The 26475-nt window shown below is 45.5% G+C and overlaps 2 protein-coding genes across 2 annotated transcripts in view; both read left to right on the plus strand.

Moving 5' to 3' along the window:
- Positions 1-10474, plus strand: part of LOC147610713 (Cyclophilin-like peptidyl-prolyl cis-trans isomerase family protein) — a 57445-nt gene extending 46971 nt beyond the window's left edge. Inside the window, exon 11 of the mRNA XM_086785179.1 lies at positions 10182-10474. Within this exon, the coding sequence (XP_086641305.1) occupies positions 10182-10322 (141 nt within the window). The 3' untranslated portion in view covers positions 10323-10474. The remainder of the gene's footprint in view (positions 1-10181) is intronic.
- A 9772-nt stretch (positions 10475-20246) lies between these two features.
- LOC147610714 (uncharacterized) lies at positions 20247-21117 on the plus strand. Its single transcript, XM_086785104.1, has 2 exons — positions 20247-20681; positions 20850-21117. Exons 1-2 carry the CDS (start codon positions 20544-20546, stop codon positions 21000-21002), a joined length of 291 nt encoding a protein of 96 aa, XP_086641230.1. The 5' UTR covers positions 20247-20543; the 3' UTR covers positions 21003-21117.
- The last annotated feature ends 5358 nt before the right edge of the window (positions 21118-26475 follow it).

Below are 26475 nucleotides of genomic sequence, written 5' to 3' on the forward strand. Positions count from 1 at the left end.
CATAGATCTCGCACTGTCTGCTCTGAGTCCGTGCATTGAAGTCCCCCATCAAGAAGACTTCTCCTAGTGTCGAATAGTGTAAGATCTCCTCAGATAAGACAGAGTATGGAGACTCACCAGCCTCTCCTCCACCCGGCTCCTCGGTGGTGGCAAACTGCGACCCCTTCGGTGGAAAGTAGCAAAGGGCAATATAAATCCATCTGGTCTCCGAGAGGCGTAAGCTAATCCACATGTATCTCGCCTTCTTCGAGTCTCGTGCTATGAATCGAACATGCTCATGTAACCCATGTCTAAAAAGCACTGCAATACCTCCTGAACCTCGGGAGGTGGCCTGCCTCATCCCCTGTCGGTGAGGTGACTCCCACTGATAACCCTCAACCCGTGATAAACCCCTCTCTGGGTTCTCATGTGTCTCTGTCATCAAGATGATATCCCGGCCCTCCATCACCTCCTCAAGTCTCCCTGGATGTGTCCGTAGGACTCCATTACAGTTCCAGATTGCTATGTGTATCTCTTTGTCTTCATGTTGTTTCCTCCGTGTCTCATAGGCCAGATGGCGCTATTCGACCCTCTTCCCATCAATGTAGATGTGACCATCCCTATAATGTGCCTTCTTCCCTTCTTTGCGTGCCGCCTTGATCTTCGGCATGCATAATCTTCTGTGCTCCCGTTGCATCCATGTGAGGTCATCATCGAAGTAGATGGGGTCCCCTGGCAAGCTCCTCAAGATAGCCCGTCTTCTCATAAAGCTCATCCTACTCTTGTTCGGGAACTGTAGCACTACGGCCCTGCCTTTGGTGGAGTCCTTTGGGGTTGTCCTCCATACTCTAGTGAATGGGAGTGGCTCATCCTCCTTTAGTCCTAGCTTGGTACATAGGTTTCGCTCGTCAATCTCGGGCGTGGAGGTAGTGCTCTCTGGTATCCCTCTGACTCGGATGTTGAGGCGCTGGATCCGTCGCATCTTCTCTTCATCAAGAGTAGACTGCATCATGTGTACATCTTCTTGTACCTCCTTCTTGATGTTCTTCTTCATCACTTGTACATCTTCTTGCACCTCCTTTTTTATGTTCTTCTTCATCACTTCTACCCATCCTTCGCGGGCCGCCTCCATTTTCCCCTCGATTGTGTGGGTGAGGGTTTTGGTGATCTCTTCTTTGATTGCCTCTTTGTCCACCTCAAGAGTCTCTCCTTCCTCCCGTGGACGATCGCGTAAGGATGCCACTTCGCCCTTTAAAAGGTTGATTTCCTCCTGCATGGCGAGCTTTTCCTTCTCCCACTCCTCTTGCATGGTAAGCTTCTCTCTTCCATATTTCCGCTTCGGCCTCCAGCTTCCCATGCGCGTCAATAAGTCCTTCTTGATGGCGGTGATGGTGCTATCCAATGTCTTCTTTTGGTCCTTGATAAGATCCCTAAGGATATGATCAAGCTGGCTGATTTTGTCATCTACAGACCCTCCCATTGTAGAGGGAGGGAATGTTTGAAAGGAGCAGGTAAATATGTGGGAGAGAAAGAGAAGAAATGGATGAAATTCAAGTTCCCATTATGTTGCTGCCTTGGGGGCCTGAGCAAGAGTGGGTGGGTGCGTGCGTGGGTGACTGGGTAGGTGAGTGGGTGGGTGCGTGGGTGGGGAAAACGGCGCGAAGCGAATCGGTGACAGACAGGCCTGACGAGAGATACGGGCTACACATAGAGGGTGGGGAAAAGGGCGCAAAGCGAATCAGTGACAGATAGGCCTGACGAGAGAGATGGGCTACACACAGAGGGGGGCGAATGCAGGCGAACAGTGAGACAGAGAGGCCTGACGAAAGAGAGGGGCTACACACAGAGGGGGGGCGAATGCAGGTGAACAGGTGTGATGGAGAGAGAGACGGGCTACACAAGCAATGGAGGGTAGGCCAGCACAGCGCGAGCTGGGCAGTGGGAGGGGTGGGCGCAGAGCGAAGCGGGAGGGGGGGGGGCAAAGGTGGAGCGGTGGGCGCAGAGCGAAGCGGGCAGCGGGAGAGAGAGAGAGAGGGGGGGCGCAGGCAGGCAGCGAAGCGGGTAGCGGGAGAGAGGGAGAGGGGGGGCGCAAGCAGGCAGCGGGAGGGGCAGGCGCAGAGCGAAGCGGGAGGGGGGGCGCAGAGAGAGAGAGAGAGAGAGAGAGAGAGAGAGAGAGAGAGAGAGAGAGAGAGAGAGAGAAATGAAATGAAATGTTATATTAACGTCTTCAAAAGGCCAAAGTGACCTATGAACCAAAGTGAGAGAGAGAGAAAGAAAGAAAGAAAGCTGTATTAATGTCTACTAAAAAAGAGAGAGAGAGAGAGAGAGAGAGAGAGAGAGAGAGAGAGAGATTTTATTAACTTCTTCCAAAAGACTGAACTCGGCCTATGAGACAAATCGGAGTACCTGTATGGGGTATCCTCTGTCATCCCAACAAAATGAAAAAGTACTGAACAAATCTGGGTGTGCACGGGGATGGAGCTCTACTACTAGGAGAATGCAAAGCTATATGCATGGTGTATACAATCATGATATGCAACCTAGCTAGCTCCATCCTGTACTAGAGAGAGAGAGATGAGATGAAATGTTATATTAACGTCTTCAAAAGGCCAAAGTGACCTATGAGACCAAAGTGAGAAGAAAGAAAGAAAGAAAGAAAGATTTTATTAACGTCTTCCAAAAGACCGAACTCGGCCTATGAGACAAATCGGAGTACCTGTATGGGGTATCCTCTGTCATCCCAACAAAATGAAAAAGTACTGAATAAAAAAGCTGAATCTGGGTGTGCAGGGGATGGAGCTCTACTACTAGGAGAATGCAAAGCTATATGCATGGAGTATACAATCATGATATGCAACCTAGCTAGCTCCATCCTGTACCATACTGGGGGTATAAAATGGTATACATCAGTGAAGGGGGTGTCCACAGCTCCCTGAAGAACATGCCTGGGTGTGCTCTGAAGCGAGCCAGTCGCTCCGCACCCTCTTTGTGAAACTGAGCTCTGATCTCTGTCATCTCTCTCTGGTATAGGCGTGGTGTCCGAAAGCCAGGTGTCCTCTGTCTCCTGCGGGCTCTAAGTGTCTCTGCTCTCTGGAGAGTAATTCCCTGCCGTGTAGGGGCTGGGAGTGGGATGGATCTCTGAAAAAATGTAGTAATCTGTGTCTGTCGCCCCCCCTCTAGAGCTGTCTGAGCCTGTAATAATGTCTCTCTGTGGCGCTGTATGTCTAGAATGTATCTCCCCAGTATGCGCTGGTCTGCTGCCTCAAAGATCTGGCGTAGGGAATGTGGCTCTCTGAATAAAATGGGATATCTCTCTCTGATGGCTGTATATGCTCTGCATCTGGATACATAATGCTCCTCACTCTCCACCTCCTCTCTGCACAATCTGCATACCCTCTCCTCTCGGGGGATCCGTGCTGCTCTGCCAGTCTCAATCTCCAATCGGTGTGATGAAACTCTGAGCTGACCAATAGCCACTCGGGAGCCGTGTGGTAAAAAGCCCTCCATGTATCTAGGCCTCTCTATAAATCCATCATTAGTGATACTCATGAAGTGATCTCTGTAGTATAGCATCTTCGGTGGAAAGAAAGAAAGAAAGAAAGAAAGAAAGAAAGGTGTATTAATGTCTACTAGAGGCCGAACCCGACCTATGAGACAAATCAATGTACAACTGTCAATGTCTTCTGGATGTCCAGAAAAAAAAAGGACAAAATAAACATGAAATAAACTATGAAAGTACTGAGCTAGTGGGGGGGGGGGTGATGGATGGAGCACTACTGCTAGAGGCTCAGTATGCAACCTATATGCGCAGGGTATACAAGAATGCAATGCAGATCTGTCTAGCTCCAACCAGTACTATAATGGGGGTGTAATATGTGATACATACGCGATGGTGAGGCAAAAATACCTCGGAGCATGATCTCCGGGTGTGAGTGTAAGTGAGCTAGCCGCTCTTGGATATGGTGCTGATGTCGAGCCCGTATCTCTGTGATCTCCCTCTGATGTAGTCTGGGAGTCTGGTAGCCTGGTGCTCTCGGTCTCCGTCTGGCTCGGAGGTCCGCAGCGTGCTGAAGTGTAACCCCCTCCTGTGTCAGGGTAGGCACTGTGATAGATCTCTGGAAGAAATCAGTGAGCTGGAGCTGTCGCCCACCTCTCCCTGTGGTATGAGTCCGTATCAGTGTCTCTCTGTGGCACTGTGTCTCTAGCAAGAACTGGCCAAATTTGTGTTGGTCTGCGGACTCCATGATCTGGCGGAGTGAGGGATGTCCACTGAAGATGGTGGTGTCTCTCTCTCTAATGACACTATATGCTCTGCATCTGCATACATAATGTTCCTCACTCTCAACCTCCTCCTGGCATAGTCTGGACTCTACATATCCTCTCTGCTTTGGGGATCCATGCTGCCCTACCTGCCTCAATCTCAAGCTAGTGTGATGACACTCTGAGCTGGCCAATCACCACTCGAGCACTGTGAGGCATGTACACATCCATGTATCCAGGTCTCTGCATGAATCCATCCGCTGAGATACGCATAAACTGATCTCTGTAGTATAGCATCTTCGGCGGTAGAGGCTTACTGGGTGTAATCCAAGTCTCTTGAGTGTATCGCTGCCATAAATCTTGCCGAAGGACTCTGTTCCTCTCACTGTGAGAGAGCTCGATGTGTGGTGCATGTATATCATATTGGAAAGGTGGCAGGTGATCTATGTCAAGACCATGCTGAGCGAGCCACTGTATCATCTGTGAATACCATGATCTCCTATCTCCACTCTCTGCGAGCTGCCTGGATGCCTCAAAAGCTCTATGTGAGAGCCGATCTGAGGGCATATCTCTGATCCTCTGTATGAAGCAGATCGTCTGGAAGAGGGCCTCTACTAGCATAGGAGGTGCAGCAAACTCCGTTCGGACGTTGTCATGTGGGACGGAGGGTTTGCTACGGATCATCCGTGAGAGCATGAGAATCTGAGGCCTCTCTATCTGAGACCATGTGGAGGTGGCGAGCCCAGGTGCCCTTACTGCTGCAGCATACATCAAAGCAGGGGTGACCAGTGTGTCAAACAACCACCCCTTCGTGCGGGGCTCTTGGAAGTGTGCCTGGTGACACTGTCTCTCTAGCATGGCCATGGCTGCATACCCTCGTGTGGGTCTATCCTTGGCTGCCTGTGCCATAGTAAATCTTCCTGGCAGAGTCGTAAATGTAATCCCCAGGTACACATATGAGTCTACCACCTCTACCTGTCCTCCTGCTAGTGTGAAGATGGCCTGTCGTCGAACTGGCCCTGAGGTGTGGAAAATCATGGCCTTGGTTTTCCCGAGGTTCACTGTAAGCCTCCTCTGTGTGTAGAAGTCATTGAGTGCATGGAGATGGTGCTGTAGTCCCATCTGCGACTCAAAGACCAGAATAATATCATCTGCATATAGCATAATGTGAACTGTGGTATCTGAGATGTCTACCCCGTCCCCACCACCGTGACCAATGAAGTCAGCCACCTCATCGATGTATAGCCCAAATAGTGTAGGAGAGAGTGGGCATCCTTGCTTCACACCTATGGTGCCAGCAATAACATCAGATAGCCCCCCGGGGCATCGTATGCGCCCGAAGACCTGCTCATATAAAGCATAGATGCCCCAAACCAGCGCTCGAAGCATCTCTTATGGGATCCCAATGACTGTAGGCGCTGGAGGAGTCTCTCTCGTGGCACCGTGTCAAATGCTTTGCAGAAATCCACAAAGCAGCAGTATAATCTCTTCTCCCGCGCCATAGCCTGGTCAATCAGACATCTCAGAGTGAATATATGGTCAATAGTGGAGAAAGCTCGTCGAATCCAGCCTGCCCTGGTGCTTGCAGTCCCTCCTTCTCTGCATACGAGCTCAACTATGCCTCGAGCACTGCGCCATAAAGTTTAGCCAATGTATGACCAATAATGATAGTCATGTAGTTGCTGGGGTCTAGCATGTCTCCCGCTTTGTGGAGAGGCACGATGGTGTGCATAGTCCACTCAGCTGCTGGTAGGCCCTCCACTAGTGCCCGATTAAAGAGGTGAGCAACAAAGGGTCCCAGTGTGTCAGCTGCACAAGTAAGATGCTCACTCTGTATACCTGTGTGGTCAGCCGATCTCCCATGCTGTAACCGGCGGATAGCTCTCTCTACCATCGAGGCGGTAAAGAAAGTAGAGGTGGTAGGGCGGGATTCCTATGGCTATGGTATGGGCTGCTGTTGAGGGATATGGTAGAGGCTCTTTGCATGTGTGTGCCATGTGTGGATCCTCAATCGGGGTACGAGGGCGAGGCTCTCTCATCCTGTGCCATGCAGTGGCTGCATCTCTGCTCATGAGTAGGTGGTATATATCCCAGTATTGTGCCTCCTCATATGCATGCCTCTTACGGCGTGTGAGGATCCTCATCTGTCGGCTCGACTGTCTTTGTGTAATGGTCCCCAATGCTCTCTAGGCACGGAGGTGTCTATATAGCTCTCTGCACTCATCATCATACCACCGATTCTGGGGCATGCTCCCAGATCTATCTGTGTGTGCAATGTGTGTATGATGGGGGAAGCTGCGGTGGGTGGCGGCCATATGTAGTAGAGATGACAGCTGGGTGGTGAGTGTGTCTAGAGGTGACAGGGGATCCATGTGGAATAGCCCGTCATATACATGATGCTCATATATGTCTGCCAAGTCATGGGTGAAGTAGAAAGTTGTATGCGATGCCCGTGTGGGCTGTGTGGGTGTTGCTGCTTCATACATCAATGCTGGTGTGACGAGGGTGTCAAAAAGCCAGCCCTTCGTCCTGGGCTCCTGGAAGTGTGCCTGGAAGCACTGCCGCTCAAGTAAGCTCGAGGCTGCATATCCCCGCGTCACTTTGGCATGTGCTGCGGGAACCATGGTAAAGCGTGGACCACTGAAAGTGACACCAAGGTAGACATAGGATGAGACAATCTTCAGAGGATCCCCTCTCTATGTGAAGCTCAATCTGGATGTGAAGGGGCGAGAGGTATTGAAAACCATTACCTTGGTTTTACCAAGGTTAACAGAGAGGTCCCGCTGAGTGCAAGAGTCATAGAAGGCATCCAACTGTCTCTGAAGTCCTTCGGCTGAGTCTGAGAGGAGGACGATGTCATCTGCATAAAGTAATATGGGGATCAATATGCCTGCCAGTGTGGGACCACCCCCGCCTAATCCATCAATGAAGCTCGAGATCTCATCAATGTAGAGGCCGAAAATAGTGGGTGATAGACGGCTTTCTTGTTTCACCCCAATAGTGCTGGAAATCTCTTCTGTGTGTGTGTGTGTGTGTGTGAGAGAGAGAGAGAGAGAGAGAGAGAGAGAGAGAGAGAGTCTACTAAAGATCCAATGCGCCTATGAGACCAAAGTGGTACAATAATGTCCATGGTATATCTCATCATGGAATGGAAAATAAAACAGAATGAAAACGTAAATATAGCTATCTCACTGGGTTGATACAAAATTGTCCATGGAAACTCGTCATGGAATACTAAGAACATAAAAACATGGGAGCAACATCAGCTCCGAGTAGATGGTATACCACTCTCTAAAATGTCAAGCATGGGGTTGACGAGTATGGCCAAGAGGTCTCCCTCAGCTATGTCACGTGGAAAGGTAGCTCGATGGCGGTGGAGCATGTCTTGGATTTGGAGTTGATGAGGTGATCGTGGGGGGGGGGTTGAGGGTGTCGGGCACGCTGGAGTGTTGAGGCTTGGTCCGAGCTAACACCTCTCGGGTGAGGTAGGTCTAGAGCAGCTCGTGGAGGGTCCACAAGATCCACTATGTCGGTGTCCTCCACCTCCTGGGTCTAGAAGAAACTGGTGATGGTTGGCTGCTGAGGGAGGGGGCGGGGTGGCCGGGGCCTGTGTCTCAAGAAGGTGTCCCTGTGTTTGCGGAGCTCAAGCAGGAAGAGGCCCAGGCAACGCTGGTCCTGGAAGTCAATGATCCTGGAGAGTGGACCGAATCCCTCACGAAATAGACACTGAAACCTCCCGCAGATCTCAGTATATACTGGGCAGCGACATAGGTAATGCTCCTCCGTCTCAATCTCTGTGTGGCATAGTCGGCAGATCCTCTCCTCTCTGGGTGTCCATATGAGCTTCCCGGCTCTGAAGATGCGCTCAGCTCTACCTGTCTCCAGTCTGAGGCGGTGGGAAGAAACCCTTAATTGGCCAATCGCAATCCGCATGGCATGGGACATGTGAACACTCAAGTAGCCCGGCTGTTGGACAAATCTATCCTCAGTGAGTGTGAGGAAGTGATCTTTGTAGTAGTGCATCTTCGTGGGGGGCTTCGGAGGTGTGATCGATGTGCAATGTGTGTAGAGGCTGAGAAGATCTAACTGTGTAACCCAGTTAGTATCCTTGTGAGAGAGCCGAAAAAAAGGGGAGTTCAAATTGTACTAAAGGGGGGGTTAGGCGGTCCATGCGGAGCCCATATACTGAGAACCAAGTGGAAACTAGTGCATATGCCATACCATACTCTAGAGTGGCCCTCAAGTGCTACTTGTTAGGAGGACGCCAATCCTCATTGGATAAATCTGGCCCCTAGAAGGCTGCTCCATACATCAACGTTGGTGTGACGAGGGTGTCAAAAAGCCAGCCCTTCATCTTGGGCTCCTGGAAGTGTGCCTGGAAGCACTGCCGCTCAAGTAAGCTCAAGGCTGCATATCCCCGTGTCACTCTGGCATGTGCTGCGGGAACCATGGTAAAGCGTGGACCACTGAAAGTGACACCAAGGTAGACATAGGATGAGACAATCTCCACAGGATCCCCTCTATATGTGAAGCTCAATTTGGATGTGACGGGTGAGAGGTATTGAAGACCATTACCTTGGTTTTACCAAGGTTAACAGAGAGGTCCCGTTGAGTGCAAAAGTCATATAAGGCATCCAACTGTCTCTGAAGCCCTTTGGCTGAGTCTGAGAGGAGGACAATGTCATCTACATAAAGTAGTATGGGGAGCAATATGTGTGCCAGTGTGGGACCAGCTCTGGCTAATCCGTCAATGAAGCTCGAGATCTCATCAGTGTAGAGGCCGAAAAGAGTGGGTGATAGACGGCAGCCTTGTTTCACCCCAATAGTGCTGGAAATCTCCTGTGAGAGAGAGAGAGAGAGAGAGAGAGAGAGAGATTAGCAGCTTCAGCAGCTGCACATAAGTTATCAAGGGGCATGAGGGACCTAGGGCACCCTGTCGGCAGCCAGCAGTGCTGTTCAGGTTACAGGCAGCAGAAGGGCCATTAGCAAAGCATACGGTGTGGACATCAACAGTGAAGCGCAGCAGTAAAAGAGGAAAAACAACATTTGTTTGTCCACCCAAAACAGGCCGACCGCAGTATTTACTGGCCGACTGCATCCTTAAGCTCATATATAAGCACCATTCAATATTCAGCACAGATCATCAGTTCATAATCATTATATCATTCATAGCATTCCGTAGAAGATATGTAGAAGGGCCAGGGTCAACCCCTTGGGGCTGACCAAAGCCCTAATTCATGTACAAGCAAATCAGTTACCTTTCTGTACCATATGAATAAAGAAAACCTAACACCTAATCTCTCTTCTTCTCTCTCCTTTGTGTCTTAATCTAAGTTAATTAGCATCAATGTTCTTAAGCATGCTTAGGGCTGTGGATCAGTACAGCAAGGCTTCCGTGCATGCAACACGAAGAGAGAGAGAGAGAGGGAGACTATTAATGTCTCTGAGAGTCCATGAGATGGAAGGTCCTAAATATTCTGGATTTATGCAATCAATTTTTCCATCCCTAGGGCCTCTCGATTGACAAACTGGTTGTCTCGAGGAGTAGTGAGGGGGTCTGTTACATTGTCGTTTGACCTTGAAGATATTTGTGAGAATTTCTTTGGACCCATTACATACATGTCTACCTAGATGGAAGATGGGATGGTGCTTCTCCCAGCTCTACTCCATAGAGTAGCACTGGCATGACAATAATGTATTTCTTTAGAGAGACCAGTTCTTGATCCTTGCTTGATTGCAAGTATTTTCAAATGCATAACTTGGGCTGTTTTCTGCATCCAACCCAGGTATTGCACTCTGCTGCCATTTTTGATTGGAGGGGAGTTGGATTTCCAGATATTTAAAATTGTCCACCACCATGTACACTGATTGGCCTTTGGTAGAGAGAGAGAGAGAGAGAGAGAGAGAGAGAGAGAGAGAGTAAATAGATTGTCATGGTGCAGGACAAGATGGCACGTAATGATGATCCGGATCAGTATGTAGTCCATGATCCCCTCCTCGAGAAAGGTAAAGAGAAGTTTAACAAGATGCAAGCAAAGATCAAACGTAGAGAGCGAGAATGGGCTGGGAAATCAGTGACTTGAAGTGACTCTGTTAGCAGAAGAACAGCCAAGGTTGTATCATATTAGTAGAGCATAAATCCTATCATTTTGAGGTTTAGTTGGTAATGCCAATCTTTGTATGCTACATTTAGGTCTTTTGCCTCAATTCATATCTAATAGAGGGGGATTTCTGTGAGCTTGGTCTACCCTTCGTTTGTGTTTTTTCTTGAGTTTGCTTCCACATGTGATCCCTTTTTATGAGAAGTTTGGTACGTCCCATTTGCAAAATCAGAAATTAGGATAGGATGCAGAGGTCAAAACAATAGTGTTATTTCCAAAACTTTGGTTGATGATGGAACAGATTTCTTTTATTGCAAGGCTCATGCAGATGGATAGGCATCATACCCTCAGTTTTTAAATGGGCTACGGTTTCTCTATGCATGTCAAAGGCCTGTATGCCAAATGGGCTTTTTGGGAAGAACACAAATATGTAGCGCAATCATTAGGTTATTTGTTGGGGTTGCAAGGCATTGATTACCACCTGGTGTTTTGATGAAGGTTGTAATAATTTTTAGACATAGTTGCGAGAAACGGAAACGGAAAGGGAAAGAGAAACGGAAACGGCCTCAACTAGGAAACGGAAATGGCCAGGAAACATGATACCTTATATAGTTCCGTAATACTATAAAACGGGCAAGAAACAGAAAACTTCAAAGTTTGAACATTTTCAACTTGAAACATCATACATTGCAAATTAGACAAAACTCTCATGGAAAACATGTCTAATGAAGAAAGAACTACATTGTCACCAACGTACAATGCTGAATGAAATTACGGAGAGCTAAATGCTCATAGGAAACCTAAGAAAATAAAATATGATAGTGAGTTAAATGTTCGGAGACAAGTCCACATGTGAACTCAAGCATAGGTAATATCAACATGTGGACGTAGGTTGCCATCAAAGGCCTCTTGGTATCCTCCTTCTCCCGAAGGGCTAGCTCTACTGCAAGCCGCTGTAGGTCCTTTATCCATCTCTGGCTTTGGGTTTGATGTGGAAGAGGGTAGGTCAATAAATGCCTCGGGAACATGACATGCTACCTGAGCAAGAAGGTGCAAGTTTGCATTCACAAAAATAAAATCATTGGATTTTTTGGTGACAAGGCGATTCCTTTTCTTTGATGCAATGTGGCCAAGGTTGCTCCACAACTTCTCAAGAGAAGAGGAAGAGCATCCCTGGCTTAAAATGCGTACTGCCAATTGTTGAAGCTCAGGAGTACTGGCACCATAATCCTTCCACCAAAGAGCCAAGCCTGTTCCTTTTGTGCATGAGGAGAACCAAATCTACCCTGCCTACTTCTGTATATAGATTGCTGGTTCTTCACAATTCTCCTCTATTGTGCATCTGGAATGAACCTTCCCAAAACTTTCTCTGTATATAGATTGCTGGTTCTTCACAATTCTCCTCTATTGTGCATCTGGAATGAACCTTCCCAAAACTTTATCCCATCCCTCTGTCACTTCATTGTCTGTCTCTTCCCACCTCTCTAGAACTCCGGATATAACACAAATGCAGCTTGTAACGGTGAGTGATAGCTATCTCATCTATCCTGGCAAATACCCCTCAAAGTTTGGAATCTTTGTGCATCCTTCTCCACCTATGCAATGTGCTCCACCATCTTGTCAAGCCCCTCGTACACCTTGCCAAGGCAAGACTCACGTCCATCTGCGCACAATAGGCTTGAGCACATCATTCATGTGCTTCACATCATCCCAAAATGCATCACACAAGCAATCATTGGCACATGCTCTACCTTGTGCATTCTTAGAAAATGGCCATTGATTCCATTAATCACTGACAACAAGCTGTTTCAATGCAAAGAAACATGTGAAGAGCTGCTCGAGCATAATGAAACTATATGCAAAGCGTGTATCTGAGTACTTCAGAAGATCCTTTTTGGATCTCTTTCGGGGCTCAAAAAGAATGGAGTGATGTTTGTGATATTGTCTCTGGCCTTCTCAATGATAGGGACTACCCATGATAACTTGCCGATGTCTTTGAGAAGATTGTTCAGCCCATGCGTGATGCAAGGAGAAAAGATCAGATGTGGACACTGGATACCTCTGCTCTGATCAGTCTCTGGCTGCCCACTCTCCATTTGCAACAAAGTGTAATTCATTTTGGGGCCCAACTTGCTCAATTACCTCTGACCTCTCTTCCACGAGTACATTGGCACTCTTCCTAGTCCTAGAAGCATTATGTGGTGTCAAAAAGTATACCCCACCTCTGGAGTAAGCCACCACTGTCCCATGCACTGAACAAGAACGAGTGTCACTCCATCCATCTGAAATGAGAGTGATCCCATTCTTCTCCCTCCCCAACTTCATAGTCTCTGAAGTTGCATCAGTTGCCTCCTCCTCCTTCACCAACAATGTTGTTCTCAAGGTCTCCGATAAAGGTGGAGTATAGGATGACCCAAAGTTTGCAATGGCTTTTACCATCTCTTGGAAGTACGAAGATCGAGCGGCATAAATGGAATGTGGTCGTGGTAAAAGAATCGTGCCACAGCTGCATCAACTGCGTCTTTCCTCCTAGAATCCCATGTGGCATGCAAAGTTCTCTGGGAGGAGCGAGGAGCTGATGATGGAGAAACAAAAGAAGCAGCTAAAGCTCGAACAGAATTCGCAGTTGCTGCCAAAGAGATAAACCACTTCGTTGAAATGCCATTGATTTAGAGCCACCATCTGAAGTAAAAAAGGAGGGGTCAACTGCCACATTTCTTCTTCCACAAGATTGGGGCTCATGCTCCTTAGCTATTGTAGCAAGCTCGTCCTGTCTTGCTTTGTGGATGACATTGCAAAAGCGTGTCTCACGCCCTGGTTCATGAAGAAAATGAGCTCGCACACAATTAGAAGCTCTTGTCTTTTTGTAGCCACAAAGCTTGCACTTTCATCTCTTTGACCCTCCACTAGCGTATCATAACACAATCTCAACCTTATCCCACCATGTCCTAGAGGAGGACCTTTTTCCTCTCTTGGTGCCAATGGGCCTTCGTGCCATGATGAAAACTAAAATTAAGCACAAAATGTCAAAATAATTTAATGCTTGATTTTATTAACTTAAAAGAAAGAAAGAAAGTTGTATTAAACGTCTTCAAAAGACCCAATGGGTCTGTGAGACTAAAAGTGATACAATAGTGTGTAATCTCATCATGGTACAAAAGAGAACAAAAAACAAACCCCGGTAGGGAGAGGGGGCCATCAAGGATATCGAACACGGGCTTAGCCTATAGAAGGCCCTGCAGGTCCACTGAGTGTGGGACGGTGGCTCTGTGCCTCTCCAAGATCTCCTCAAGCTGGGGCTGATGTTTGTGTTGCTGGCGAGGTCCAGGGAGTTTCGGACGTCGGGCTTGCTGTAGTGCCGTGGCCCGGTCTAGAGTCACACCAGAGTGGGGTCTGGTGGGTGGTCAGGCACTCGAGAATGTGTGGCTCGACGAGGCTGTGGGTATGTCATCCATGGCTGGTGGGGTGTCCTCTCGTGGTTGGAAGAACTGAGTGATGGTCACCTAGGGCCAGGGTGGATGTCTCCCATGAGGTCTCGACCCCCTAATTAGTGAGTCTCTGTGGCGATGAAGCTCTAGTACAAAGAGGCCCATGCATTGCTGATCTGGGTAATCCATGATACTAGATAAGGGTCCAAACCCCTCTCTCAAGAGACAGTGGAACCTCCCTAGAATCTCATAAGATACGGGCATATGAAGTGCTCCTCTCACTCGACCTCTTGCTGGCACATAGTGCAAACCTCTCCTCTCGAGGTATCTGCATGGCTCTCCCTCTCTCTATCCTCAGGCTGTGTGATGACACCCACAACTGGCCCACTGCAATCTGCATGATATCTGGCCCTCAGTATGAAACCATCCTCTGTAAGCCTCATGAAAGTATCCATGTAGTATTGCCGCTTGTGTGAGAGTGGCTCATGTGTTGTGATCGAGGTATCCTGTATGTATAGTCCCAATAAATCATACCTGATCACCCGGTTCCTGTCATCTTGAGAGAGCCCGATAAATGGGGAGTCCGGGTCATACTGGAGTGGGCGGAGGCGATCCATCTTGAGTCCCTGCCTCGTGAACGAGGTGCATACTTGGCAATACCATGCCTCGTGCCCATTCGCTGCGAGCTGCTGGGAGGACTGTAGGGCCTTGGGAGTCTCTAGGGGGCCATGGCACTGATCCTACCATGGGTGCTGCAGCAAACTATGCTAGGATAATATCATGTGGGACTGATGGTTTGCTACGTATCATACAAGGGAGCATCATGACATGAGGCCTCTCTATCTTTGGCCATTTGGCTGCTATACGATCAAGTGCCCAAAAGGGTGCTCCATACATTAATGCCGGAGTGACCAAGGTGTCAAATAGCCACAGCTTGGTCCTCGGCTCTTGGAAATGGGCTTGGAAGCAGTCTCTCCATGAGAGCAAGAGAAGCATACCCTCGCAGCATGGCTCATCGAGAAGACCAGTCCTATAAAAGTGACTCCTAGGTACACACATGAGTGTGCAATCTCCAATGGCCTGCCCATGTAGGTGAAACTCAGTCGAGATGTGAAAAGAGCGGATGTGTTGAAGACCATAACCTTGGTTTTCCCAAGGTTTATTGCGAGATCCCGCTGTGCACGAAAGTCTTGTAATGTGTCAAGATACCTCTGGAGTGCCTCTGGAGAATCTGCAATCAGCACAATGGCATCAGCATAAAGTAGTATGGAAACAAGGATGCCTCCTCTATCAATGAAGGCCGAAATCTCGTCGATGTAGAGTGGGAGATAGTGGGCATCCTTGCTTCACTCCATGGTACTGGAGATCTCCTCTGATAATCCTCTTGGGCATCTCACCGGCCCTATGACTGACTCATATAATGCCATGATCCCCCAAATCATGTCTGATGGTGCCCCCAAATCTTGGAGCCTTTGCAGTAGTTGGGCTCGAGGCACCGTATCAAATCCACAAAGCAACAGTAAACTTGTCGACACCGTGCTCTGGCCTCTTCTATGATGGCTTGGAGGGTGAAGATGTGATCCAAAGTAGAGAATGACTTGCGGAAGCCTGCCTGCCCTGATGTTCTGTGCCCATGTCTCTTTGCTAGTGTGTTGAGCTCAATCTCAAGTACTGACCTATAAAGTTTGGCCTATGTGGCTAATCATAATAGTCCTGTAATTGTTGGGGTCCATGGGATCTCCGGCTTTATGGATGGGTGTGATGATATGGGCTGTCCAGGTGCCTTCCGAAAGAGACCTGTTGAACATATGGGCCAGGAGGGGTTCCAGAGTCTCCCCCACATGGGAGATGTGCTATGCCAAGAGACCCTCGCGGACCTGTGATCTATCGTTTTTGAGTCTCCAGATAGCTCGGGCTACCGTGTCAGGTGTGAAGAAGGTGGATGTGATGGTGGTGGGAGGGGGGGTTGATTTGGGACTTCGTACATGGATCGCGCATATGTGTGCCATATGGATGGAGATGTGATGGGTGTGGGTGGACGTTTCTCTTGGATTTTCTTCCAGACCTCAGTACAGTTCACACCTTTGAGAGATTGGTATAAGTCCTTGTACTGGCCCTTAACTTGTGCTCGTTTCTTGCGTCTGGTTGTGTATTGGTTAATCCTTTGAGCATCTCGCTCTCGGATTTGGCTAATTGCAACCTTGCGTAGGAGACGTTCACATGTTGTGCAGCATTCCTCATCATACCAATCGTTCTGGGGCATGGTGCTAGTGGGGGGTCTAGCAATAGATCGGTTGGTGGATGGGAATGCGGCTATGGCAGAGGTGTGTAAGATTGTGGTGAGTTGAGAGGTGAGGTTGGCTAGTGGGAATTGGGGTCTACATGTGTCAGATGTCGGTAGAGATGGTTGGAGTAAGTCGAGTCCCCATCATTGTGAAAGTGAATCTGGGTGGTAGTGGGAGATGGGCGGTGGTGGTGGTGAGGATGGTCGGGAAAAGGCTGAGGTTGAAGGAGAGAGAGGCATGGTTGGCTCCAAGGGGGTGGGTGGGAATGGTGAACGTATGTATGCATGTGGCTAAAGCCAGAGATCCCATTAGGTAATCCACTCTACTCGAGCCTTCGCCATGTGGGAAGCATGTGAGAGCTCTGGAAGAAGGCCAACGGAACATCCCATTGAAGATGGCTAAGCCATGTGTGGTCCCCAGCACGAGGAACTTTCTCCCTGATGCTGTAATGTTCCCTCTGTCCTGTGATGCTCGCTGAATGGCAATCTCCTCCAAGTCTCTCTCCTGCATGGTCAGCTCCTCCTGGTCATATACAGATGCCTGCTCGCTCTGAGTCATGGCATTGAAGTCCCCTAAAAAGAGAACTTCGCCCAAGCGTGAGAACTCAATGATGTCTGCATGGAGGGGTTAAAACTGCTCTCCCTCCTCTAGAATAGCATATGTATTATGAGGACTTCCTAGGTGGGAAGTAACATACTGCAATGTGTATACACCTCTCCAGTGTGACCTGTAACCTCACCCACATAAAGCGTGCCTTTGTGTCTTTGTGGACTATGGTGATCATGGGCTGTAGATGTGTCTTGAATAGTATTGCCACTCCGCCAGACCGGCGTACCCCACCACATGTGTGTGTCTCCTCTTGGTATGCGGACGCCCACTCATAGCCTAAAATGCGTGGTAGCCCTCTCTCTGGGCTCTAGTGGGTCTCTATGAAGAAGATAATGTCCCTCTCTGTAAAAACTTCCCTAAGTTCTGTAATGTCCGATTGCAGTTCCAAACTACCAGTTGCAGGTGTATGGTATCACAAACCCTGCATCCCTATTTGGGGCGCCGCTCTGTGATGATGACTCGCCTGTCCCTGTATACTGCCCACTTCCCCACCTTGCGGGCCTCGTGCACCTTGGGCATGTTCGCCTGTCTATGCTCTATCTAGGTTTGGGTAAGACCATCCCCTAAGTATATCTTCTCCCCTCGGAGAGCTGTCTGTGTGTCCATGAAGGCCTCTCGGCTAGCAAGGTCTGAGAATTTCAAGATGAGGGGGCGCTCTTGTGAGGTGTCCCGTCCCACACGCCATGTGTCCACATAGGGGGTCCCTTGCACTTTGAGTTTCTTGCATAGGGCTAGAGCGTCAGCTTTGGGGGATTCCCCCCCCTTTAGTCCTGTCACTCCACATGGAGAGTGTGGACCTTCCTCCCCTTCTCCTCTTCCAACATATCATGTATGATGGGGGTGGGTGGGGTGTTTTCTCACCACTTCTGTCCATGCTTTCTCTACTTCTTGCTTAACTGCTGCGGCCCCCCCTTTCTCCATCTCCTTTGTGGCTACTAATCCTTCCTGCAGTTTGTTTTTTAGGCTTTTAACCTCCAAGGCAAGGGAGGGATTAATTTTCCCTTCTTCTTTCATATGTGCTTTGCATGCATGTAGCTCCTCCTTGAGGTCTTCAGCTTGTGCTTTCCACTTTCCCACTCCCGTTGCATGGGCTTCCTCGAGCTCTTTAATTTCTCTATCTTGTGTATCTTCTTGGCATATCAGGATGTCCCTAATAACTTTTAGCCCGTCTTTTTCCCATCCACCTAGGGGGTGCTTCTCTTGCTTCTCCAAGCTTGCGAGCACGTGTTTCTCCATCTTGTCAATGATTGCATTCGGTTCTGAGTGAAGAAGAGGAAAAAACAATCTCATTTCTTCTTCTCTTTTTTTTCATAGAGAAAAAAAATGTTCTGATTTCTCTCAATGAGAGAGACATAGCAAAGAAAAGAAAAGAAAAACAGATTTCTTCTTTTGTGTTTTTTTCACAGAATAAAATAGAAGAAATCAGGTTTGAAATCAAAGGAAAAAAAAAGGGGTAACAGGGAGAAGAAGAAAAGGAAGTATTCCTTTTCTTCTTCTCGCTGTTCCCTCTTTCCTTTTTTTTCCCTTCTGATTTACCCAAGTTTTTTGTTCTATTTTTAATGATATCCGTTGCAGATTAGGTGCCCATTTGGTCCATGCCCAATTTTGGGCATAGTTGCCCCAAATACTTCCAGGTTCCTCTTGACATGAGCGCCGTTTCCATGCACACAATGACTGTTGCACTACTGCCAGCAGACTTTTCTGCACCGTTTCTTGGTCATTGCAAGACCTTTGGTGATGACATCATCCGTTTCCCGTTTTGAGCCCGTTTCCGCCATCCATGGTTTCCACGATTCCAGACGTGGAAACGGCCGTTTCTTGCAACTATGTTAAAATTTTAGATCAAGTGTAGGTGCACACTTGTCTCCATGGACACTTGTTCTGTTCTCTATGCACTTGCAGGAGCCAACTCAAAATGGGGTTTTCCAAGGGATACATTATGCTAACCATTATGATTGCAGAGTTCATTGCCACAACGATCGACACGAGTTGAAGCTAGTTTACTGTTGTGCTTTGTCAAAGACAAGTCCCCAATCACCATTGAAAGCTTTTTACATGAATGTAGTGAAGTAGAAACATGGCGCCTCATAGCATAAAAGTGAAGAAAATCTATGAGGTACACAAGGAACAAGTGGGAATGTAAACAGTGGTCAAAGCATAATTTTATTTACAAGAACGTGGAAGGTTTGGTTATGTAAAAAAACGTTGAAGACCTTTGACCTTTGTAATTGAAAGACAGTGCACACTCCACAAAGCCTTCGTCTTTCTTGCTTTCTCACACAAAACAAGTAGTGCTATCAATGTGTGTAAGAATCAATTGAGGCTTTGTTCTTTTTTCATACAGCCCAGGAAGAATCACTAATACGCTTGAAAATCATTGTTTCATGCACGTTGTTAGGGTCTAGTCAATATCAGGTTTTATACCGTTCACATGGACTCTAAAACTTCTCATGGCACTACTGGTTTGTATCTTGAATTTATTGCAACATCTCCATAATAATTACAAATTTGATGCCCGCTGAATTCTCTTTTGGTTTTGCCCTTAATGTGACACTCTCTGTCAAATGTTGAACTCTCTTTGCCTTTTTGTCTGATGCTTGTGGGGCACAAATTGACACAGCACATCCCAACACAGCATGCCGGCCTCGAGAAGTGTTTAGCAGCTTGAGAAGACGAGACATACTTGCATGTGGTGATAAAAGTTTGGTGGTGAGAGGTTTTGGCCGTAAGCTTTGACTTTTGGCTATGGCAGAAAATAACATACTCGGGGATAGGCCTTAAGAATGGGGTAGAAATTAGCTATGGGGAGAGTCGAGAAAAGGTGTGGTGGTGGTGGTACTGGTGAAGGCATTATAAGGGAACAAAAGATGATAGAGGGAGATTGAGACAGTGGAATAAAAGGGCTAAAGGGGTGGAGCCACTGATGGACTCATATATGGGTAGAGAAGAGAGAGGGGGGGGGGGGGGGATGATGGGTCAAACACGCATAGGAAAAGGAGAATTGGTGCAGAGGGTGGTGCCCAAAGTTATGGGTGAGGTTAAATTTTGAGGTTGAATTAATAACCGGGACTGCATTATTAGGGAGGGGGTGCATTATTTGGGGAGGACAAAACGTAGGTTCCAGACTTCCAGTTCATCGAGGCAACAAAATCAAGTGACCGTGCAAAAGGGACTCTCAACAACAACAACGAGGTTGATGGATGGATATATATTTATATATCTTCTAGGTATATGTGGGGTGTTTGTAAGTAAAGTAAGGTACTCTTGAACCCATTTGTGTGCATGCACCTGGTAAAGAGATGGGGGAAACCTACTACAACTCTCCAAATCAATCTTTACCGTTGAGCTGCTGTTGTCATATATCAACGCAAAATCAATTGCATGTTGGGAGTTTTGATGCATTAATCAAGCTTCCAACCTATATAATAAGCTGCAGATCATACATATCGAAATTTTGATATACCATAGGTAAGCTTTTAATAACAGGTGTAAAATCTCTAGTGAGTGGTCTCCGTTGATGTTGAAATGCGCAACCTCAGGCAGGCGGAGTTCTCTTGTTTGTTTTACACCCTCCTATTATGGGTACCACCCCACCCCTTACCCTGGGGGGCAGGCCAATTTCATTGCTCCTCCCACACCTCCAAATTCTACTTCATTGCCTGCATCCTCCTTTACCCTTCCCACCAAGAGAACGCACTTTCCTCTATAAAGAACCCCTTTCGCTTTTGCCCTTCCCCTAGACTCTCAGCAGATCAAGGTTGTCTCTCTCTGCTTTCTTCCCTTCGAGTGGTGCCTTTCTGTACCCCTCATTCCTTCCATAGATCTGTGGTTTTGCCGCTCTTTGGAATTCGGGTTTGTGGGCATCTCTCTTAGCTCCAAACATGTTGGAGGGGAAGGCAGTCATCGGAGAGACGGATATGCCGTTGTTTATGCAGCAGCACGCCATGCGGTGTGCAGCCCAGGCTCTAGATTTGCACGATGTGGGAGATTGTCAGCAAATTGCCCGCTGCTTGAAGCAGGTAGGGGTCCGTCCTTATATTATCTCTGAAGCTGTATATGTGGTCTACACCGCCGCGCAATCGATGCATTATGCGGAGTATGTAGTCCAAGGGTATATATATGATGTTAAGCGTTACACTGTGATTATGCTTGGTTGATGTGCCTGTTTCTGAGTCGGATGTATGCAGGAGTTCGACAAGTGCTATGGGGGTGGCTGGCAGTGCGTGGTAGGCACCAACTTCGGGTCCTTCGTGACCCACATGCACGGTCACTTCATCTATTTCTGCGTCGAGAAGCTTGCCTTCTTGCTCTTCAAAGGCATCCCTGCATGCGCTTACTAAGGGCAAAATAGGTGGGGCATTAGAACGGATTCCATAACAAATCTGATTTTGTGAGCTATTTCTGTTACTTCCTCTCCCAAAGTAGCCCTCTCTCTCTCTCTCTCTCTCTCTCTCTCTCTCCCTCTCTGTACCATATCATGCTTACAAATTTTGGCTGTTGTTTTACCCCTGGTGTCCCTCCCTCCCTCCCTCCCTCCCTCCCTCCCTTGTCATCCCAACATTTGATTATCAGGGGGCCTTCTCGTTTCTTGTCCAATGATGCATTCAAGAGTGCTTAATTAAGCTCACTGCCATGTATACTGCACACACTCCTTCCGATGTTGCAAAGTGAGACAGTAATTGATATACCTTATCTTTGTTGTGCTTCCCTTCTTCTCTCTTTGGACGTTTGGAATCAGTTTTGAGTTCAGTGCAGGTAAGAAACATCAGATCATCAACATGCGCGCTCTTCGTGTATCAGCCAACACTGTTCATTTAGTAAAAACACCAAATAAATGAGCACTGTAAGTGAGGTGGGGAAACAAATTTTTGGTAGGGTTCTTCTTCGGTAAAAAGGAAAGGCAAGTTGTAAAGGATGGAAGTATTGTCAGTCAGGCAAGTTGAAATTAAAAATGATGAAGTCGTAAATAAGCCAGGCCAGTTGCCTCGTTAAAAAAATTCAGGTGGATGAAATTCTTCACTTTGAAGGACCTTCACAATATATATATCCTTATGTCTGAAATTTGGAGAAAATTTTAAAATAGTGGCCTTCTTTTGCAACCCACTTTCTAAGAGGCTTTCTCCATATAAGGTTTTGAAGGGGCTTTGATGCCCTCTCAAAGCTTCAAATTTCAGCACTGGGTCGATGTGCACCCTTGTACAAATTGTCAATGATAGTGTGGGTCGATGTGCACCCTTGTACAAATTGTCAATGATAGTGTGTGAGAGTTGTATATGCAAGCCAAGTGTAAATATCCATTTTCATTTTCTGTTAATTTCAAGCCTTCCATAAGAAAAACAAAAATATTAGGTGGAAAATATTTTAAGTGATAATAATGTTTTCCAATCCTTCCTTCTCAATGTACGCGAGAAAAACCGGGTCTATTGAATCTCTAAATTTCAGAGTTGAAGGTTCAAGAATTCCAAGATCTTAAGTAGTTTTTGTTGTATATACTTTCAATAGCTGCCATTTTGACGCATCTTGTGAGTAAAAACTGAGAATGATTGCACATCCTCCTCAACAAAGGTATTACAAGTCATGCCACCAGAAAAATAGGTCAATGGACCATCTACTACAGTCACGTTGAAAAGAAAAAAGACCTTTGACCAATCTCTAGCCACATTGCAAAACTCCCCATTTGAATTTACTTGAAATGAATTGCCAAGTGACTCTTATAATTAAGACCTTTATAGAGTTTTGAGGTAAATTCATTGTTACTAGAGTATGACCTAAACTAGCTTGCTTCAATTATTGAAGAGCGTGCACAAATTGAAAAATTGTTTCACATCCTCTTAGTGGTTAAATGTTATGTGGAAGGTACCCTAGCTAGGTTAACATGAGTTGTACACGTATCAAACTTATGGAAACCTAAAACTATGGGATTTTAGAAAATTCAAAAGAAAATTTTCTTTAGCAAGTAATTAATGAGACTACATTCAATCCCAAAGCAACATATGTATTTATACTCTTATTAAACACATTGAGATATTCCCCTTCCACATGGCCAAAGGAGAGAAGAGAGAGAGCCAAGGAAGGAAGAGATTCATGCTATCCCTTTCTCAAATTTAAATTTTCTCATCTTATCTCATTTTATTTTAATTTTTGAAAAGAGAGCTATTCCTTCTTACCTAATGATTTCCTTAAGAAAAAATAGGGATATCTTTTTGAAAAGATGAGCTTCATAAAATATCAGGATGAAAACTTTAACGTGTAGGTGTCTCTCATTCTTTCTCATATTGTAAAGAAGAAAGACAAAAAAACATTATATATAAGATTCACTTATTTAAGAGTAAGCACATCCCACCACGCATCTCCACCCATTAAAATTTAATCTAAATAAAAATTAATTGATTAAAAATGTGTAATTTTATTTATATTTTTTAAATACACCTAGATATGTATGTATAGACATATGTGTCTAAATATATAATAAAATTATGTGCAAGTGTGTGTGTGTGTGTGTGTGTGTGAGAGAGAGAGAGAGAGAGAGAGAGAGAGAGAGAAGGAGGGAGAGAGAGAGTGTGTGTGTGTGTGAGTGAGAGAGAGAGAAAGAGAGAGTGTATGTGTTTATATGAATGTGTGTGTTTTTCTTTTAATTTACATACATATATACATACATACATATATATGTATGTATGTATGTATGTATGTATAATATATCTATCTATACTACCTATTATACACAAGTTTTTTGGAGAGAAGGAGACATGTGGTGGCAGTTGGAAGCTGGCCAAGTGTTGGGTTAGGGAAAAAAGAGACGGGGTTGTGATGGCATAGGGGAGAAGACACGTGTTGGGGCAAAGGGGGGAGAGAGAGAGAGAGAGAGAGAGAGAGAGGGAGTAAGTGTTTATGTGTGTGTGTGTGTGTGTGTGCATGCGCATAGAATATATCTATCTATACTATTTATTATGCGCAAGTTTTTGGGAGAGGAGGAGACATGTGATATGTGGTTGAAAGAGCATTGGGGTGGGGGAAAGAGAGGAGTAAGTGTTTATGTGTGTGTGTGTGTGTACATGCGCATAGAATATATCTATCTATACTATTTATTATGCGCAAGTTTTTGGGAGAGGAGGAGACGTGATATGTGGTTGAAAGAGCATTGGGGTGGGGGAAAGAGAGAAGGAGATGTGATGAGGGAGGGCAAGAGCCACGTGTTGGAAGAGGAGAGAGAGAGAGAGAGAGAGAGAGAGAGGGGAGGGGGAGGAGTGGGGGTCACATATTGGGAAGAGAGAGAGAGAAAGGAGTGGAAGGGTTTGTTGTTGAGAGAATAAAATTAAATAAATATAAAAATATAATAAATAAGTATAAAATATATAGAATACATATATATATATATATATATATTATAACAATATGCAAACACATAATAAGCAAGGGTATTAAATAAATGTATATATTAAATCTATCTTAATATATATTATATATATATATATATATATATATATATACATACATTAAATGAGCCTCCTTAAGGGGACATCAAAGTACATACATATAGTGTCATATTTATGGACATGTGAACAGTTTGTTACTTGTGTAAGGTTAGTGTGAATACACTTTAGTGCATTCAATTTGAGGCTAGGTCCAGTGCCTATATAAAGGAATCTCATGTAACATTATTTATAAGTACAATCAAGCCAAAGCAAGTTCCCTTGTTGTGTAAGGCTGAAAGTGCAAAGACATATGCTTTTTTTTTCCCCATCTTGTGGAGTGACGATCTCCTAAAAACACTGCTTTTCATCACACGAGAGGTGAAAACACAAGAGCTTCTGTAACCTCGCATTGTATGAAGAAAGGGTCTACTGAAAAACACAAATTTAATGTTGGTTAGGGAGGAAAGGTGATTCAACCTATCTTCAACAAAGAAGCATGTGCGGTGCAACTCTTCATCAAGCCCAAGTTGCTCAGATGACTATTTTAAACAATAAGCCATTTTTTTCCTGCAAGTGGTGTTTTAGCTATAAATACATAGATTCTTACACTATTAGTTGACGTTTTTTGGCAATACAACCTATCTTAAACAAAGAAGCATGTGCGGTGCAACTCTTCATCAAGCCCAAGTTGCTGAGATGACTATTTTAAACAATAAGCCATTTTTTTACTGCAAGTGGTGTTTTAGCTATAAATACATAGATTCTTACACTATTAGTTGACGTTTTGGCTTGCCGAGGGCAAAGGCCTTAGCATTGTGTATAGTGGTTTTGCCTTGTTGCCTACCTACTATTTTAGGTATTAAATGCTACCCAACTATTTTTGCAAGTTTCAAAGACTCTATTATATAACACAAATATGTTAATTATATGAATGTTTGAAGGACCTAACACCATGTGTTCACACGCTTGAACACGTGGTGTTTTATTTGGATTTCATTTTCCCATGCTCTCCTCACGGTACGATAGCTGTCTCTCCTCAAGTTATTTTTTTAACTTGTTCTACATGGCCCTGTTTTGCTGCTCTCACACACAGTCACGACTCACATGCAACATGCGTAGTCTCTTTCTATATGTTGTTTACACTTCCTTCCTCCATTGCACACAGTGTCTGCTATTGCTACTGCACCATAGCTGTTAGCAACCATAGCTACCGATTTCTCACATGGTTTTTTTTTCTCTTCGAGCACAATTTTTGTTTCTCTTTCTTCATTTTTTCTCTTTATTTAAGGGTGAAATTCAACTAAGCGTGAGCTCTCACAGCAGGTAGGTCAACAAAAGTCGACATCTGTCCGACACTCCTAATGGTTGACAACATCTCGAAGCCAACGGCCGGCCCCTAGCTAATGATAGAAAAAAACATTTTTTACAATGAAATCTAGATGAAATAACAGCTTTGCTTGGGAAGTTTCTTGAATTACCATCACCCTCTTACTTTTTATCCGAGGCGTTTATCCTCCAAGTTTGTAAAATTTAAAGTTTAGTGAGAAAATTCATTGAGTTTTTATTTTTCTAGCGTATTGTTTTTTTCATCATTTAATCTAGTCTATTCTAGTTTAATTGCATACTCATACATTAAACGCCACGAAATCCTCTGACAATGAGAAAGGTTCGAGGAATTGTTTTCCAGTTTGGCAGTATCAAGGACGCATAAATATGAAACTAAATATAATAATAAGGATGCATGCCTTGGGCCCTAGAACTCTCATAATGAATCCGCGATGACTAAATTTTTTTCCTTCTTACAAAAGCTTAAAAGAATAATTCCTTCCCCCACACTCACATTAATTCTTTTCTCCCCTTTGTTGTTTTCAAAGTACCGTGGCCTGCATCATCTTCTCCTTTAAAGTGGCCACTTTTTGGTGCGACTGTGTTGTGTAACGCTTTAGCTGTTTTTTTGGCTCGTTCAACTTATAATTTACTATATGCGATCTATGTAATCACCAAAATGTTAATCACCAATTTGCTCTATCCACATAGATTGGAAGGACTCTTAATTTGTTGTATTTTGGTATAGGCTAGTGAACTTGGCGTGCTGTAGAAGGAAATATTTTATTCAAGTCTCAAGGTTTAATCTGATGAACGTTAATACATTTTTAATGCTTTTTTGTGCGCTTGTGTCATTTGATGTGGTTGTCCATGTAGGAGCCCTTCAGTTCAACATTTATGCTTTTTTTTTGTGCTTTTTTCCCATGCAATTGTCATCTGATATGGCTGTACATGTAGATTCGAAGGTTCTTTATTTATTTGTGAAACTTAAGGGTCTAAATTGAAGCAATTACTAATCCTTTTTGTTCACTACCTTGCTATTAAAGCTTCTTACTTTGTATTATTGTTTATCGAG

This window comes from Cibotium barometz, chromosome 48, assembly GCF_041138505.1.
Source record: "Cibotium barometz isolate CiBa-2024 chromosome 48, ASM4113850v1, whole genome shotgun sequence".
NCBI classification, from domain to species: Eukaryota; Viridiplantae; Streptophyta; class Polypodiopsida; order Cyatheales; family Cibotiaceae; genus Cibotium; species Cibotium barometz.

Bases quoted from the DNA above. Each gene is read 5' to 3' on its own strand.
- LOC147610714 (XM_086785104.1), top strand. From the start codon at position 20,544: ATGTTGGAGGGGAAGGCAGTCATCGGAGAGACGGATATGCCGTTGTTT. The intron at 20,682-20,849 runs GTAGGGGTCCGT...GGATGTATGCAG, and splicing joins TTGCCCGCTGCTTGAAGCAG to GAGTTCGACAAGTGCTATGG.